This window comes from Stegodyphus dumicola, chromosome X1 (assembly GCF_044657685.1).
Source record: "Stegodyphus dumicola isolate Sdum_Otavi_A_Nest chromosome X1, ASM4465768v1".
NCBI classification, from domain to species: Eukaryota; Metazoa; Arthropoda; class Arachnida; order Araneae; family Eresidae; genus Stegodyphus; species Stegodyphus dumicola.
This window is the reverse complement of record NC_140780.1, coordinates 126,424,513-126,443,343: the sequence shown is the minus strand read 5'-3', so window position 1 is coordinate 126,443,343 and position 18,831 is coordinate 126,424,513. Positions and strand designations below refer to the sequence as shown.

The window sequence follows — 18,831 nt, the reverse complement described above, 5'->3', positions numbered from 1 at the left end:
TAAATATTTTTTATATTTTGTGTAGTAAAATTTTGTTTAGTAAGTATGTGAATGAAGTCTTCTAATGACTATTTGTATAATGTTTCCATTCACAAAGGATCTTCTGAATTCAGTTCCAAAACACCAAATGAACCGTTTTTTGCATTTACATGCTTTCCAATATGTATCGTTGTAAACACAACCTTATTTCTATCGCCAAAGCCCCAATCAGCGGCAAAGTTCTTATGACCACTGAATAGTGGTTTCAAACCCAGGTGAAAGAGCTTTGTTCTACATGCTTTGTTCTTTATGCAGAAAGTGCTGAAAATAGTAGTTCGATTTGGGTTTAGATCCTTTAGACTGTCTGGCTGTATGGGAGCTTTCATGGTTTTCTCCATGTGTGATGTGAATATCAACCAGTTTCCTTTAAAAAAAAACTCCTCCATTAAGATATCCCTTCCCTTAGGGAGATAGCCCTAGTATCCATTGCTCTGATCTAGTACAGTTCTCATGCAGAAAGCTCTTGAGCTCTTTGCCATAATTAACTAACCATCATCATTCGTAAAAGATATTTATCTTTTATATTTTCTAATTTTTAGGAGAATAAAAAATGCTGTCGTAGACGATGCTCTGTTAGATATGGTTCTTGGTTCGAGTTGACAAATATGTCACTTGAACAAATTCTGACTTTCTGTTATATGTGGATTAATGAATTCAGTCAGACCCAGATCATTGCTGAAACTGGAATTACCTCTGCCACGTACATTTCATGGAATAAATTTAATAAGAGAGTTTGTGAAGAAATAATTTTGGAAGAGAATCAGGTAATTTTATAAAGAAAAATTTATTTAAAAAAATTTTCATTTATTTATTTTTCTTGCATTATTAGAAAATATGTTGTATTTATTGATGAAAAATTCTTCTCAGGCTTTATAGGTGAAAAATGATAGCTAGAAGAGTAGGTAATATTCATTTAAATACTAAAATTATGCTGCTTTCATTTGTCAGACTTAACGTTGTTTACATTGGTGTACCAACTACAAACTTTGTATCACTTTACATCACGTCCATGAAAGTCCTTATGTGGCCTTTATTTTCACTACAGTTTGTCACTGGCACTTGTTTCTAGATATGTTTTAAATAATGTAAACAGTCATGATAATGGCACTTTAAAATTTTAAAAATTATGAAATTCAATTTTTTATACATTTTCCCCCATGTCTGTAGTTAGATTTAGTCAAAGTTTACATTGATTATAAATGAAATACAAAAAGTGCAGAAAGCAACAAAAATTGATCGAACTATTTAAATTTTACCAAACTTGACTGAAATTTTAAAATCTGAATTCATATTCGAGTGTCATTCACAAATTATAGAGCAAAATGTTTGCATTTTTGCAAAACTAAAAATTAAATCAGCTTGGAATAGTTTCCTGATGCCCATTTCCAAGGATAACTAACTGGCACTTACTGCGTAGATAGCTATTTTTTCCTCCTCCAATGGTGAGCACTAGCCTATGATGGCCATGCCTTAGACCAGAAGTAGTGGCCATTTTATTGTGGAGGCACCTAATAGGCGACCAGCGTTACCTCCTGTGAAGGGACAGAAAACTTTTATATCCATGCTTTCTCCAGGATTCGAACCTAGGCACTTCGGTATCTTAGTCAAGCTCCCCTAACCACTATACCATCTGGGCGGTACGTCGATAGATATAAATATGAAGGACACCAAATGTGTGCAAATGTAGGGTATCGTCTTTGTACTATCTCTGAAAGATAAACATTCTGGTAAGGAATATCAAAAAGAGAAATTAGAGTAAAGACTAAAATTGCTATAACTGGTTAATTAATGTAAGATATTTTACAAATTGCTGGATGGTTAACCACCCATAACATTTGGCAAGTTAGGATATGCACTTTTCAAAGAAAAGGATTTGTTGGACTAAGATGTTATGTGTTGCCTCTGCATCATTACTGCCACCCTTGAACACACATCTACAAAACTTAAAAGTAAGTGACATTTTTTCATGTTTGAATCTTTATATGAACAGAGATAAGCTCAGACGGTGGATAAGTACTGCTAAGCTATTAATTTCCTGATGTCTAACTCAAGATTATAACCTAGAACCTATTGGAAAAATAAATCAAAACAATGTTAGCAAGAATTTTTGGAAATATAAATATAGAAGTTGGTGTAGGATTACTAATGCCTAGGCAGTTTGACTTCTTAGTAGAATACAGTCAAAAGTCGTTAATTCGGACACCCATAATCCAGAATGATCTATAATCCGGACCTCAAAGCTGAAAACTTTCTGCGCATGCGCCGCGTTGGCACATGCGCACAGGTGTTTTACGCGTACGCGTAAGACCTTGACTACTGCGCTTATGCGTGTGCGCAAGTGCAGAATACGTTTTCGCCTGCGCGTTTAATGTATAACGGACAGTGTAAGCTAAAATTATCTAATTATCTATTTCAGTTAATGTTAATGATTGCGTTGTTCCTTAATCTTCGAATTGGATCCCGCTTATTATTTTTTGCAGACTGTAAGAGCAATTTTATAAAAGTAAACTTGAACTTTCGATTATGTCAAATAGAATTTCCGATGCTGGAACTTCCAAAGGAGCTACAAAACGAAAGTATGTTTCGATGTCCAACAAACAAAAAGTAGAATTGCTGCAAAAAATGGATAAAGACATGAAGAATGTGACAGAGAGGTTAGTGAAAACGAAAAAATTTCGATTGACAAGTTAGTCGGTATTCTCGGCACAGCAATTAACGGGACTTGAACAGCGGAACTTTGTAACTGAACAAGAAATTATGTCTTTTTATAGAATTAAAGAGAAAGTATTATCACATAAAATGAAGCAACTTAAACAACTTACATTGAGAGAAATGTTTAATAAAGTAAACAAATAAATATTAAGTTTTTTTTTTTTTTTGTAAACTTTGATACCCTTTAGATCATAATTGTTCTTTATTTCATAAATTATGGTTTCATATTTTTAATTTTAGAATTTCTGCATGCCATCTTACAAGATTTAAACTGATGATCTATAATCCGGAAAAATCGATAATCCGGAATCGCCGAAGTCCCGACGAGTCCGGATTAACGACTTTTGACTGTAATATGTTTTCCTCAAACTGCTATGTGGCAGTTATAATGCCAAGACATTGATATGCGATTTAAATGTTTTTTTTTTTTTTTTTTTTTTTTTTTTGGAAAATTTCTCATTCCTTCTTTAGAGCACGGAATTAGATTTGTGTGGTTTCTGGTAAAAGATTGTGAACCACAGTTCTCCCTGTATGTGCTGAATGGTTCTGAGGTCTGCAAACTTATGCAAGTTATTTGATTAAGTGGATATCCTCATCCACCCAGGAGATTCTCTACTGTTCTAGTCTGGTAAAGTGTGTTTTATCTCCTGTAAAAAGAAATACTTCTTCCCTAGCATGGAGCAGATGAACATGATGTTCGATAACTTCTTTACAGTTGTGGGCCTTCATCATGATGCCATCATCCTACAACTGTAACTCAAGAAGTCGATCAATTATGATGCTGCCTTGCAAGCTCACTCTAATATCAACATTATGCTACTTTTCTTGTACACTTTCCTGCTGGTATGTCTTAACTTTTGACATCAGATGATCTGCCATTTGGGTAAAAATATATTTACGGGTGCACCTTCACAATTTTTGGCGGTACATGGACACCAAGTTTGTGCAATTCTTTGACTTGTTGTTTTGGCTTTTTGTAGTGGCGATTTTTGCGACAAAATCGCCCCTACACAAAGCCAAAATAACAAGTCAAAAAATTGCAAAAACTTGGTATCCATGTACACATTGACTTATTTTCACTTAAAAACATCAGAGGATAGCACAAACTTGGCATTGCACACTCCCTTGACTTAGTCCATGCACACATCGATTTATTTTCACTTAAAAAGTCAAAGGAGCAACTAATTCTACAGTAGAGCCAAACAAAAAATATATAATCTCAATAAACTACATTTTAAATCAAACAATGAAATAATATATAAAAGGAAATTTATCTTAGTTTTTACACAAAGACCATTACCTTATTTAGAAATTTCTGTGTCTTCAGTCAAGCAAAATTCCTTAACAGCATCCAAAAACTTCCTAAAATTATCTGAACTAGAATTTGTATACTGGCATTGCCACCTAAATTCACAAAAATAAGAGTAAAAAATATCCCCTGTAGTGCCAGTATCCTCTGGCATTCGACCATACGCTTTTCCTTCGTACAAACAGGACACTTACAATGGCTACTAAGTAAACCTTCATTTACACACTGCTAATTAATGCTTTTTTTCCCTTTTGTTCCAACCTGTACAGAAACTTCAAATTAATCTTACCACATTCAGCCATTTTACAGTGTAAACCACAAAATAACCACCGTACTTCCTAAGCAACATCTAGCACACAAACAAGCCCTTCATCTTTTTCCATCATTCAAATTCACCACAATTACGCAAACAATTATGTCATAATAGGGTTTCCATAATGTTCAACTACTCAGGTTACCATAAATGAAACAACTTCATGATAATCCAAGGGGCTTAACCACAACTTGTATTCTGACTGCAGATTGAATCGACTCCACTGAAAATCAAGATATCAGACTATTGCTGCATGGCTTAATGGGTCCGACACTATTACAAATGCATTTTATACCTTCTCTGGATAGTGCTATAGGGATGATCGGGCTTCAGACATATTCCTATTAGACTACATAAATTAAATTTCGAGCCATTCTTTAATGGGATATCCCCGTTCTTGTGCTGCAATAGAGGCAACCTGCAAGTTGTCTGGTTGTGTACATTTGCATTTGACTATATGGCTATATATTGATCTGGTGTTGATATAGAGGAACTGCAGTGTTCTACTGTACACATTCTAGTCATTTGAAATGCTATCCAAAGCCTGAAAACTCACTCTGTGTGATTTCAAACTCCATTTCAGCTTTGTAAAGCCTTCCATTTTCCACATAAATGTTCTACATATAAAACTGCCCTCTTTGAAGCAAGATGAACATTTCACATTTATATATATATATAAACCTTTACATTCAGAATTTTTGACAAATACAGTTCCTCATTAGTGTTAATTTCTTTTTCACATGCATTCAAGTTACTGTATGATCCCTATGTCAGAAATTTGCAAATTCACTGGCTTTCTGCTGCACATATTTTAATTAAACAAATTGTAACATGTTGATTTGTTGGATTCTGCATTGATAACTTTGCATGATGACATTCATCCTCAAGTTTTGAATATGAGTGCATATCTGTTTCTTATAGGCCATCCTCTTCTGTATTAAGTGTCTTTTTCAATATATGCAAGAGTTTTTCTGTTATTTACTTTTCATTTTTCATTATATGTCATTTTTGTTTCCTGTTTGGTCACACCATACACTTCATTAGATCTTTTTACATCTTACTTCCTTTTATCATTGTGCATCTGTGTATGCTTCTAATTTTTATCATTTTTTCAATATGCAGCTTTTTTCAAATTTACCTTTCTGATATTAATTTTGAATGTGTATGTTATTAATACTGTTTAAACAAAGTCAGACCTTAAAATGTTGGATGCAATTCAATGAGAAAGTTGCATGTTAATAATAACCTGAAAATCCTTTGCAGATATCATATATTTTTAATGTCTTAAAATGCCAGAAATGATATAGCATAACAGAAAATTTGAATATGTGAAAGTTTACATTTTATCTGTTGATAAATCTCATTGAATTAATTCTCATGAGTGAAATATATATGATTGCAAATATAAATGCATTTACAGGTATACTCAAATCAAGAAGTGCCAGTATCAGTATTCACTTGAAGCCAGATTACAAAAAGTAAAAAGCATATTATTTCATATTCTGATGATCTAATTTCAAAATTCATTATTCTGAAGTGGAACAAACAGAGTGGGGAACACTTGGCCACTAAATCCAGTGGTATAGAAATTTGTATGCTTCGGACTGTATAAATAATTTATAGCTCGTGATAATACCTTTAAAATCAAAATAAATTTTGCTTTAAGTAGAATTTGAAATATTGTTGATGTTATATAAATTTTATTATCAGTTTTACAGTGAATTTGGTCTAGCTGGTATTTGATTTGAAAGAATTCAGGTATGAAAACGGGCAGTAAAGGCTCATTGTACCAATGGAGTTAAAATTTTAAACAATATTTTTTGTTAGTAATATTGGTTCTTCTAGTATTCTCTTTAAAAACTGCTAATTAACAACCTGTCAGAGCTTTAAATATATTTATCATTATAAATATTTGCTGTTAAAAATAAAAATGCCACTACCTTAAACTTAAATTTGGATTGTTTTAAAAATTATTTTGATTAATTTTTGTTGTTAACTTATAGATAGAGTCATCAAATTCTGCTCAAATTCTGGATTTATGGCTGAATAGTTGTGCTGGTGAAGATACATTCCTAAAATTTTTGCAAGCTGCCACTACTATTTATCACAAAGATTCTGCTAAACGGTTTATTCTTTAAATATGTTTTGTAAATAATTTTTCAATGTGTTAAATTTTTTGACTTCAAGAATGAAAGTTTCTTATTTTTAAGGCTATAAGGTTTTTTCTTCATTTATTTAAAGAGTTGTAAAATATAATTTACTATCTTTATTTAAGAACTGTAGATGACAGCTTAATTATATTTTTAGATTAATGTTCCATAAGATGTTCCATATCAATATATTTTATAGAATGTAACTTGCCTAGGTAGGCATATAAAGTTATGTGCAATAGTATTTATGTATTCGTTTCTATTTTACTTATTGGTTTATCATATTTTTACATGAATTTTTTTTTTTTTTTTGTATGTATATTACTTTTAGTGTTTTCTATTACAGAATAATATTTTTGCTAACTAAAAAAAAAAAAAAAAAAAAAAAGGTCAAATAAAATGCTTTTTGAGTTGTTTACACTTCTTGCTTGTTATGCTTGGTGTTTTTTAAATATATATATATATACACACGTATGTAAGTAGAAAAGAATTCCATTGTCATAGCGTATGAATCCTTACGTGCATCTCGCCTGCGATACTATTTTAAGCTGGTTGTCGACGTGAACTTCATCGCGCTCTTACCAGCATCTCAGATGCCCCTTAAGGGGGATTCCTCTCGTACGAGACCTTATTTGAATTGCCTGGGGGGGGAAGGGGACTTTTATGGGATACGAGCTCTTGTCTACGCACAAGGATGCTCTCTCAACTTTCAACTCTCGATTTTGCTTTATAAATATTCATTTATTCAGCATGAGTTAGTAACCTTAGAGGGTGTAAAAATGCATAATGTTGAAAATTTTAGCTGCTAGTATTCCGAAGTTTAAAACTGCAAAAAATAAAGAGATTTTGCTATATAACGCTATTTGACAACAAATATTTCAAAAGTCGCCTAGTTCATCAGTTCACACAATGAGTAAATGAAGGAATAAAAAGTGAAAGACACATATATTGGCTATCAAATACACAGTAGCTTAAAAATAAAAGGTTAAACAGAACTCACGGAAATTGAATCTTTGAAAAATTAGGCCAGAATAAAAGGAATTCCGAATATCATCTTATTGTAGATAGAAGTTGCCTAATGTAGTCATTTTAAAGCAGTACAAATAGTATATTTAACGGCGCAGTTAAAAAAAATCAAAGAAGCAGTTTGCTTTACACTGTTTGCATTTTAGAGACATAAAAATAGTATACATTTTACGCGAGTGTAAATATGTTGACTGTGGATTTAATGTGCAGCAGAGATGTAAAAAAAGTGATAATTTGTTTTAACAAACTGCTGCTTTAATCACTTGTTGCATTTTTCGAATTGCAAGTTTTACAACTGCAAATTACTGCAGTTAATTTACGAAACAAATTCAAGATTTTCTAACTGATCTAGCTTAATATGAACATGTAGCTGTACCTCTACAGGTTTATGCAGCGAAGCGATGACTGATTCTAATAACTTGTAAATTAAAAGTTTTGTTCTGTTGAAATGGATCACATGAAAATTACACAATTATTACATTATCGGAAAATTTCTGAATTAATTTTTTCCAAATTTGAAATTTATATTAGTCGAGAGATGGATAGGTTTGGTTAGATTATTTGAATATTGGCAAAGTACACAATGGCTATCTGCCTAAGGGAAAGTGTGTGTGTGTGTGTGTGATTATGGCAAAGCCTCGAGGGCTATCTGCCTAAGAGAAGGGATGCCTTCGTGGAGGACTTTCTAAGGGAAACTGGCTCGTATACACGTTACACATGGGGAAAACCACGAAAACACCCATGCAGCCAGCCCGTTCGCGGGATTCGGACCGAACTACCAGTGTTCAGCGACTTTACCGCTCGGCCGCTGGTGGGCCACCTAAGGGAAAGAAAGGGATGTCTTCCGGGAAAACTTTCCAGGGCAAACTGGCTTGTATTCATGTTACACATACATAAAACCATGAAAACAAATTATGCTGAGAACCCGTACGACTTGAATTTGAGCCTAGGACTACTTGGTTTTTTTGATTACGGCAAAAGCACTCGAGGGTAGCTGCCTAAGAGGAGAGAGGTCGAGTTACTAGTTATCAGCGACTTAACCATTCAGCCACTGGGGGCTCGATCTTAGAACGAACTACTAGTGTTCAGTAGTTCTTAACTATTTGGTCACATGCGGGGCCATCAAGAATTAGAGGAAGCAGGAGAGTTTTAAGGAGGAATATTGAAACGCTGGAATTTTTTTTTTTTTTTTTTTTTCCAAGAGGTGTGACACTTTGAATAAAATTTGTATACGTGAAAAGAGACTAGGAGTCGACAAAAAGCAACATTGCTTTTATAGCGCTGTATCTTATAACACTGTTTCGCTCTTGCACGATAAGAAAATTGCAAAAACCCTCTTATAACACGACAACAGAATTTCATTCTAGTACGTTAATGAATAAGCATAAATCCTCTTATAACACTTTATTTCACTTCGATAACACGATTTTCATTCTAAACATTTACAAGTATATAGTTTAGTACACAGTAACAACCTACTTATTTATATATCCAAAAATAAAATAAATTCCGGGAATACCCGCTATCAAGGTCTTCATTTATCTTGGGCTTATTTTATACCAGCCATACTGCACCAAATGGGTTTTTCTTATTCGTTCCTTAGTAGCCATTCACAATGACTACGACACCTGCATTTTCTCACACAAATTCTTTTGAAATTGAAGTAGTGCCCATAATTTATGAAGTGTTTAGTTGGTAGAGTGCAAAAATTCTGTAATTGTGATTTTGGAAGAAACTTAAAAAGGTTGTGTTACTAATTAGCTTTGTCGTTTTTGCGAGTAATTATTGCGAAATTATATTTCAATCCCAAACTCAAAACAACTTTTAAAAGAAAATTATTTTTTTGGAAATGAAAATACAAATTCTGAATCGTTTGTTAAAAGAACGTTGCGTAAAATCTAAATTTAAGTGAGCTGATAGCAGAACCATTAGAAAATGAAAAAGAAATTGGAAATGGAGTTACCGCAGGACGTTCCATATTCGCTAAATATGCTGCTACACTGACTACCAATAAGTATTTGGACACCTGTGATAGAAAAGAAAAACTAACTTTATTCAAAATCAGTAGTTGGTAGAGCCTCCACGAGAGGTAATTACAGCGTGGACCCTCCGGGGCATACTTTCCACAAGTCTTTGTATGACAGCTATTGGTATTTTCTTCCACTCTTCTTGGAGAAGACATAGAAGTTCCTTCACCGATTTTGCACAGGTAGTGCACCCCTGAATTCGGGGATGCAACTCGTCCCAGAGGTTCTCGATAGGGTTCAGGTCTGGACTCTGGGTAGGCCAGTCCATTCGATGAACTCCATTGGCTAACGTCGAAACATGACAACTGGCATTGTCGTCCTGAAAGTAACAGGGGTCCAACCCGTAAAACTGCCACAACGTAGGAAGCACATTGTCATCCAAAATAGTGCAGTAGGTATCGGAGTTGAGCTTACCATGAATGGGGACCAAGGGTCCCAGCCCATACCAGGAGAAACACCCCAGACCATAATTCCACCTCCGCCGAACTTGACTGGCACAATGCATTTTGGCAGGAGACGTTCTCCAAGTAGACGCCAGACCCAGACCCTGCCATCCGAACGGTAAAGGGTGAACCTTGATTCGTCACTCCAAAGAACTCGTTTCCACTGATCTACGGTCCAATTTCGATATGCTTTGCACCACATTAACCGAGCAGCGCGGTTGGACTTTGTGATCAAAGGCTTATGGGCAGCAGCACGACTATGAAAACCAAGCAGATGTGTTTCCTTACGGATGGGTATTCATTGAAACAATACTCCCGGATGCCTGTTGAAACTCCTCGCGGATGAGGGCTATCGGTTGGGTGCAGTTCTTCCGAATTTCTCTGGACAGCACTCGTCGATCTCTATCTCCCAGTTTCGTTGGTCTGCCGATTCGGGGCACATTCCGCTCACCTTCCACTTCTTAATCACATAGGCCACTGCCAATTTTGGGTACTTCAGATCGCTAGATATGTCCCTTAAGGATCGGCCACATTTATGATACCCTATAATTATACCTTTCTCGAAATCAGAGAGCTCCGAACTGCGAGGCATCTTGCATGCGACTAAAGCCGATGCTGTTTCCTACACGATATATACCGGCGGAGTCCGTGAAATACCTTAGGACCGCAGATATCGTCATTTGCATAGGTGTCCAAATACTTATTAATAGTCAGTGTAGTTCTCGTACGCCATTTATTGAAAAAATGGAAGACACTCAGCATTTGAACACTTGTGCAAGGAGGATTCCACTGGACAGTAATTCATTAGAGAAAAGGCTCTCAAAATTCACAAACATTTGTGTGGGCCTCGAGAATCATCTTTTTAAATCCAGACGTTTGGAGAAGTTAAGGGTTAGTTCGAGAAATTAAAAAAAAAGTTATGCAATTCATAATATACGAATTCAAGGAAAATCCGCGTTAGCTGATCATTAAGCTGCCAGAACAAAGGGTGATTGAAAATCGAAGATATAAAACACATCAACAAACAATGCCGATTAGACTGGGTTTCAGTGGGAAAAAAATGCCCAAGAGGACCTTTGTATGAAAAATAAAAAGCATCCAGTTTTAAGGCATCTAAAAATCGCATAACGTTATTTTTGTGCAGCACTGTGTCGTGAGAATGAATGACAAAACCCATGCGCTTAAAAGCGGGAATAAAAATACCTTACCAGCACATTGGAAAGCAAACCCAAAGGTTTGAGTGACAGGAAATTTGTTTAAAGACTGTTTAGTCGTTTAATATATATACATGTATGTATAAGCTTCAAGGTGCTACTTCTAATAGATAACGTACCAGACGCTCTTTGAATTTGACACATCCTAAAGTCACCAGTAGAGTTTTTGCCAACGAACTTTACTTCGTTTATCCAATCTTTAGATCAAATCATAATTTTTACCTTTAAAATGTACTACACACAAGACGATCATTTCGATGGATTTAGACAGAATTGGTTCAAAATCAAGTGATGTTATGAAAGCTTGGAAAGAGTTTTGGATTAAAATTGTATCGAATTGATATCGCTTTCTGTAAAAGAAGTATTAAATAAATCAACTTTAAATGTGTATTGAAAGAAGATATAGCCAATGTCAGTAGAAACTTTGCTTGAATCCCCAGAAAACGGGATTCGGGGGATATTAGAATGTGTTTAATTGTTCGGATGCGAAGGTTTTGTGGCTGCGGCTATTGAGAATGTCGCTGCGGCTATTGAGAATGTCCAAGATTTATTAGTGGAAGAAGAAATCGGCGAGTAGGAATGGCGTCCGAAATTGTTAATCAAATCAATTCTGATGAAAGATTTGAAGTTACTAATTTTATTGTAAAAAGTTAAGGGAAGGGCTTACTTAAGCGAGAAACTTGAATCATTTTTCTTGACTGACGACCGTTGTGTCTAAGGAAGCCGAAAATTCAAAAGGGAGCTGGAAAATTGTCTTTCTGCATAAAACGAAATTTACTATGTACTTGAAATGACCAGCAAACAGACTAAAATAACAGTTTTTTTTTAAGAGAATGGACGATATAAAAATTCCTTACAAAAAATTGTGTTCAGAAATCGATGATATTGTTGGACCTGAAAAATGCTTTCGCCTCACTGTGATGAATTTAATAAAATGAGCTTGAATTAACTAAGAACAGAAATTTTTGTTTTACTTACATTTTTTGCTTCACATATGTTTTATATTTTTAGTAAAAATTATTCAATTAAAAAATATTTTGTTTTTAAAAGTTTTTCCTTTTATTTTATATTGGATTTTAACCTCGTATAACACGCTTACACAAACCACTGTTTTCTAGCAACCTGTCTACCGTGCTGTTGGAAAGAGTCCTGTATTTTTAAAATACATGTCTGATAGCCATGTTTTCAATTTTTCAGGATTTAGAAGTAACAATATAAACATTATCTGGAGAAAACGCTAAAAAATGTCCCTTTTCCCGAAGAAATAAAACAAACAAGAGAGCTAACAATTTGCTATTTTTGTTGACAGTAGGCATAATCATATACAAGTGTGTTACTGAAATAGCACATTTTCTAGTGCTTACAATTTGTTTTGTTCTTAATAAATAAATAAATAAATGTTCATCGTGAATGAGTTTTCACATTAAAGCTGGACCCATCTGTCTTAAATAACTGATCATCAGTTAGCTGTAAGTCGTTCATGAAAGCTAACAAAAGCAAGTGCAGTCTGCTGAATCTTGGTATCTTTAGTGATATAACGACGTGAAAATTCCTCTTTTTCCTGCTCGTAATGTGAAATTTATATTTAAGTTCCCTCAACCAGGTTCGGGATGCATGAAACAATATCCCATCTGTACAGATTTAAAGCATACTCAGCATTTCAAATCGGAATCATGTACATTGATTCGATATTTTCTGACATTGTTACCTTTTTTAAATAAAAGATAGAAATAGTGGCAAAAAAAGGAATCTTACTTTCCATTTAAGTGAATATGTAAGGTAGCTTAAAAAATTTGTTTATGATTAATTTCGAAGAACAGACTTACGGTTTGCTAGGAGAAAACCTTATGCGATTATTTTCTTGACCTACGGCTATAGAAAGGAAAAAAAAAAAAAAAATCTTAAAAAGCGGCGAATTCTAAGAGAATTCCGCCTTTGATAATTAACGTTTTTTTCTCCTCCCTCCTTTCTTTCGTTTCATTTACAAGAATTTAACTGTTAGTTTAAACTTAATATAGCTTTCATTTTGAGTGGGCATTCCTCCTCCCCCAGAACGAGTTTAAAGTTCAAGTGAGGCAGACTGAAGTTTTGTTGAAAAATTGAGGAAGCTCTTTTTTTATTTTATTTTTTTTTATTTTAATATTACGGTTGAAATTATTGGAAATAAAAGCAACACATAGAAAACTTCAAATTCTTTTGCTCATTTAAAAATGCATAATGTTGAAAATTATTAATTGCTTAATCAATATAAGTAGTATTTTCACATCGGCAGGTGTCGCGTTCCAGCATTTACCGCATATAATATGGAACTCTTTATAAGTAATGCATAATGTTCAACTTGTTTAATGTACGTTCAACTCTTTCTGATTTTTATGAAAGTACGGGATTCTAAGATTTTAAATGATGAAGTGCTTCTTATAGTATACAGCATAAAATACAATTTCGAAGGATAGTAGAAATAAAAATTATCAGTTTAATTAATACTAATGGATTAATAGCACACTAATAAATTTCTATCGTTAGTAGCATCACTATTCCTTCCTGTTTGGGTCCTTATTGTGGCAAATAGGAACATTAACTCTAGGACAGCTATGATAACATATTATTAGGGTGAATGCTTCGAGCAAGCGAGAAAGCAAATTTAAGTAGTATGGATACGGAAACAATGAAATGTAAAATGCTTTCTGACCAGTGCTGTTGGTGCTCCACCATTAGGCACATCACGGGAAGGGGGAATGCCCCGTGGAAGACTTTTTAAGGGAAACAAGCTCGTATCCACGTTACAGACAGGGAAATCCACGAAAACGCCCGTTCACCGATAATAGAGTCCCGGACGAAACTACCAGTGTTCAACGGCTTTTACCGCTCGGCCGATGGTGGGTCTTTCTGACCAGTGGCAACGCTGATGGAACGAGACGGCTTCCATCCTAATGCGGCCTAATAGTCGCCCACGCCCTTGATCAATCCACAATGTTGCGACCCCACAGAGCAAGGGCAGACAAGGCAGTACCAGTACGGTCCCTGCCGAGCCTTACTCAGTCTCGAGAGTCCTCAGGCCTTCTGTGAAGTCTGTTATTATACCCCCGTGGTTGAGACTGCCTAGGTACATATCCTAACCAGTACTTCCCAGGCGTTCGCCTGAGTCAACCCCCGTGGGGGGGATCTGACCAGTGGCAGTCAAAAATTCAGCACCATCATAATTATTACTATCAAAATGTAGCTAAAACTCAAGTTTAAGATGGTTATTTCTGTTTAATGCTGTTTTTCCAGGCATATTGGTTTCGGACCAAAGTTATTAAATGCAAGAAATGGAAATATTCATTGTGCATTTTCAAGTTACAGAAATCCGCTTGATGGTAGTAAATATGTTGGTAGCTAAACTAGGCTGCCAATGGTCAGAAAGGCCCGTACCACTGTTACTGCTGAACACTGGTAATTCGGTCTACTGTTCGAGTCCCGGCAAACTGTTGGCTGCATGGGCGTTTTTGAGAGTTTCCCGTGTGTAACGTGGATATGAGCTAATTTCTCTTAAAAAGTAATGGCCCACCAGCGGCCGAGCGGTAAAGTCGCTGAACAGTGGTAGTTCGGTCCGAGGTTCGAATCTCGCGGACGGGCTGGCTGCATGGGCGTTTTCGTGGTTTTCCCCATGTGTAACGTGTATACGAGCCAGTTTCCCTTAGAAAGTCCTCCACGGAGGCATCCCTCCCCTTAGGGCAGATAGCCCTCGAGGCTTTGCCATAATCCCAAACACACACTTAAAAAGTACTCCACGGGGCATCCCTCTCTTTCCGTGTTGTGCCTAATGGCGGAGCACGTAATAAATAACAACATTGGTCAGAAAGCATTTTTACTTTTCTTTGTCTCCGTAGCCATACTACTTCTTAAATTTGCTTTCTCGCAGCATTCACTCTATTCGCATTAGTAATGTGTTAAGCGAATCGAACGGAATATTTTGAAACAGAGTGTGTCTCAGCAAGAGCAAAAATTTCAAGTTTAGCTTACTGTTGCGTTTTCACAGGAAAATCATTATCAGGGCTGGCTCTAGAGCTTTTGTCGCCGTAGGCAACCTGAAAAGTGCCGGCCCCCAAGCTTCAAAAACTTTAAAAGAAAACATAGTTATGAAAAAACAGGATAACCAGGAAAATACGATGTAATCTAATTCAATTAAGACAATAACACTCATACAATATTTAGGATTTTTTTAAAATTAAAAAGACAGAAACTTTGGAGCTAAAACTAGTACAAACAATACTCTTAAAACAACAAAGATAAAAGAATCCTAAAACAATATATAAAGTTTAAACCTAAATTAAAATAATTTCTTCCAAGCCTTTTTTTTTTTTTTTTTTCTACAAAATCGCGAATAACTTCTTTCAAATTTAATTTATTACTCCATTCATGTTCAATAGCCAACATTGCTAACCCTTCAAGACGATTTTGTGAACACATGGTTCTTAAGTAATTTTTTATTATTTTTAGTTTACGAAAAGAGGGGCTGCAACAGTTATGGGTCTCTTAAAGAAATGCTTAAATTTGGTCCAATGTTAAGAGAGGTAATGAATTTTAGAACGTCAATTAGATCTTTCTTTTTTAAAAGGGAAGAAACAAGGTCTATTTCGTCAGTTAATTCTAAAGCGTTAAGATCAGAGGATTCACCATCTGTTAAGATATTCAGACCTTTACAATGTGAGATTAATTCATTTTTACAAGTTTTCAAATTTGTGGACATCGTACAGAAACTCAAAAGAGTCGTTATGACTATTCAATAGGCTGCATCTCAGCTCCAGTGCACTGATCACCTGATCTATAGTAAAGAAAAAAAAAAATACTATTTTATATTTCTTTTTGAATCATGTGTAGGTTCGTCTACACTTGTGAAAAATTTTCCTTTTTTTAGATAGAACACTATGACGTGATGTAGTCAATTCAAAATTTTTTCTACGTCAATTTTGTTAGCTAATTTTTCAGCTTCTAAGATAATGTTGTCGAAGGATTCATCCGATCTTAATTCTTTAAACAAAGTTAATGAGTTATTTGATAAATCAGTGGCTTGGAATGGGATAAATCAAAATCTTTCGATTGAAGTATCTTACTTATCGGATTAATATGATTCACAATTTTATATCGAATGACGAAAGAACATACAAATTTAAATTGTGTTATTGCGATCAACAAACCACTGGCCTCATCTCAAATCACATTATCTATATCTACATTTTCATAAATACTTAATAAAGTATCGTGAATGTTTTTTTATTTTAAAACGTGAAGGTTTAAAGGAATCTAGTTTACTGTAGGAACAACCGAAACTTAATGAATGCTTGGACATACATGGTCTTATATAATTTAATAATTACACATTTAAATAAACAAAATGCTGAGTAATATGTATTAATTATGCAAGCTCTCTTAATTATTCAACTAACTATTAATCATCATTCATAAACTTGCATCTTGGATTTTGTTTCAACAAAAATTTCTTTTATTTGTTGAAGCTATATCCAGAATGGGACCAGTGTTGGCATCTCGCTAAGCCAGCGAGCATAACTGACAGTATATCGCCATCAAATAGTCTTAGTTCTCTTTGAAAACTCTGAATATTTTATGATTAAGAACACAGAACATTATTAAATTGATTGCAGAAATAATCTCTTAAATTACATACTGTACAATCGTCCTAATAAACTGATAAAAAGTGTCAATCTGATTGTACTTCTATTGATTTATTTTTGCAGTTGCTACATTGTAAAAGCTTACGTATTGGAAGGTAACGACACGGCCTTCTTTATTAGCTTGAACATTTTTTAAATCTGAGAACCATAACCGTTGAAAAACTTCTATTCACCATAAGAAACTTTATAAAATTTTAACTAAAATAATATCACAATCTACATGTAGTGAAGAGTTTAGGATAAGCATCATTCCCCTTCTGAAGTAGTGATTGCGCAGTAAGTTTGAAACTTTATTTCATTTTCATAATGGCGTAATTTTTTTTTTTTTTTTTTTTTTTGTAATCCTTTCAGTTTTTATTTAAATTCCCAATTTTGAGTTAACCCCCTCTTTTTTATGCAAGAAATGCATCACTTCTAGCTGAATAGTTACATCAACAAACAGAAATGGAGCTTTGGATTTCACAGTCTGCATCTTAATATTATAGCGCCCCTGCCTGCGCTCATTGAATGTTACGCTTTGTATTAATGATTTTTAAATGAATAATTGGTTTAATTTTCATGAACTATCACTGGCCATGCTTTTCGACAGTGGCTGGAACCATAATTTGTTCACAAAGCTCATTATTACAATGAGATTTACTATTATTTCGTATAAGGCGTTACAGCCCAAGATCGCAAAGATGCCTGAAATTCACTTTAATTAAAACTAGCATTTGCTCATGTAATTAAAGATATAAATTGATATATTATCCCTATCTTGTGCTAAATATTATGTTTAACTACAAAACCTTGAAAACTTTCCACATAAAAATTAATTTTAATTACCTAAAATTTATTTCATCTACTCATAATTATTTTTAATATTCTTTACAAGTAGGGGGGCTAAAAACTTAGTTTGGTTTAGGTTTTGAATAAAGCTCTATCGGTTTCAAGAGCTGTTAGAATCAGATCTCTCTTCTTCAGGAGAGGGAGAAAAGCTAATATTGTTCTTTATAGAAATGTTGCTTACTTTCATATTTTTGGATCAATCCTGTGCAGGTATCAAGTCTTTGCTCACAGTTGTTTTTGATAAATGACGCAAAAGTATGCATTGACATCATTAGATAGCATTAGATTTGCTAATTCATTTGTATAAAGATTTTATTTCATCTGTTGCAGTTCGACAATTCTCCACCAAAAGATTGAATTTGAGTATGTCATTCAAAAATGCTATCCTTTCACTTAAAACAAAACATATTTTCGAGCTTTTGTTCCTTTCAATTGACTAAGTCTGATGTTCTTCAGCGATATATAATAATGAGGTGTTTTCTCTTACAAGTTTCTCTCTGTCTCTTTCGTCCAAGTTGTAAAATGGCAGGATTTTCATCTTTTAAGTTTCAATCTTAACTGCTAAACCGCCTTTTCTTACCGCAGCTGTCTGGTGTTATTTTCTGTACTGTCGATTTTTTATCAAGACATGCTTAAGCAGTCTGTAAAAACATTTTTCATTGGATAACTGTTTACTTTTCTTGGCTATTTCATAGGCTGCGAAATAACTGATCTGCGTAGCCGAGAACTTTGGTTGGCAGCATTACAAAAATATTGTGTCCAGTAATTCCGTCTTTAACGAGTTCATTAGATGATTTGTTCGGTCTTATGAAGTAGTTATATTTACTGTCATATTACTGTAGCATGATGTTCTTGACATTATATTATTTCCAAACAGGAATGCTGTCTTGGCATATGAAACACAATATCCCCTCATTATAATCAGTAACAAATTATTCTTTTATTCAGTCAATTCTAAAAGCTCAGTATTCAAAATCAGTTTTCTTTTTTTTTTTTTTTTTTTTTTTTCTGTGTGTCTAATAGAGCTGCCCTATTTGATGTGATGTACTTAAAATAATCCTTCGCTGGGAATTTAATATGAATCCATTGACGTTTAAT

At 34.4% G+C, this 18,831-nt stretch overlaps 1 protein-coding gene across 3 annotated transcripts in view; it reads left to right on the top strand.

Annotated features, from left to right (window-relative positions):
* Nucleotides 1-6,885, top strand: part of LOC118183859 (zinc finger SWIM domain-containing protein 3-like) — a 38,503-nt gene extending 31,618 nt beyond the window's left edge. Inside the window, exons 3-4 of one of the 3 annotated variants that reach the window (XM_035353465.2) lie at nucleotides 579-803; nucleotides 6,377-6,876. In XM_035353465.2, coding sequence (XP_035209356.1) covers nucleotides 579-803; nucleotides 6,377-6,511 — 360 coding nt within the window. In that variant the 3' untranslated portion in view covers nucleotides 6,512-6,876. Of the gene's footprint in view, nucleotides 1-578; nucleotides 804-6,376 lie in introns of those variants that run through there. The other 2 variants (XM_035353466.2, XM_085806947.1) reach the window with 2 other exon arrangements.
* Nucleotides 6,886-18,831: the final 11,946 nt, after the last annotated feature.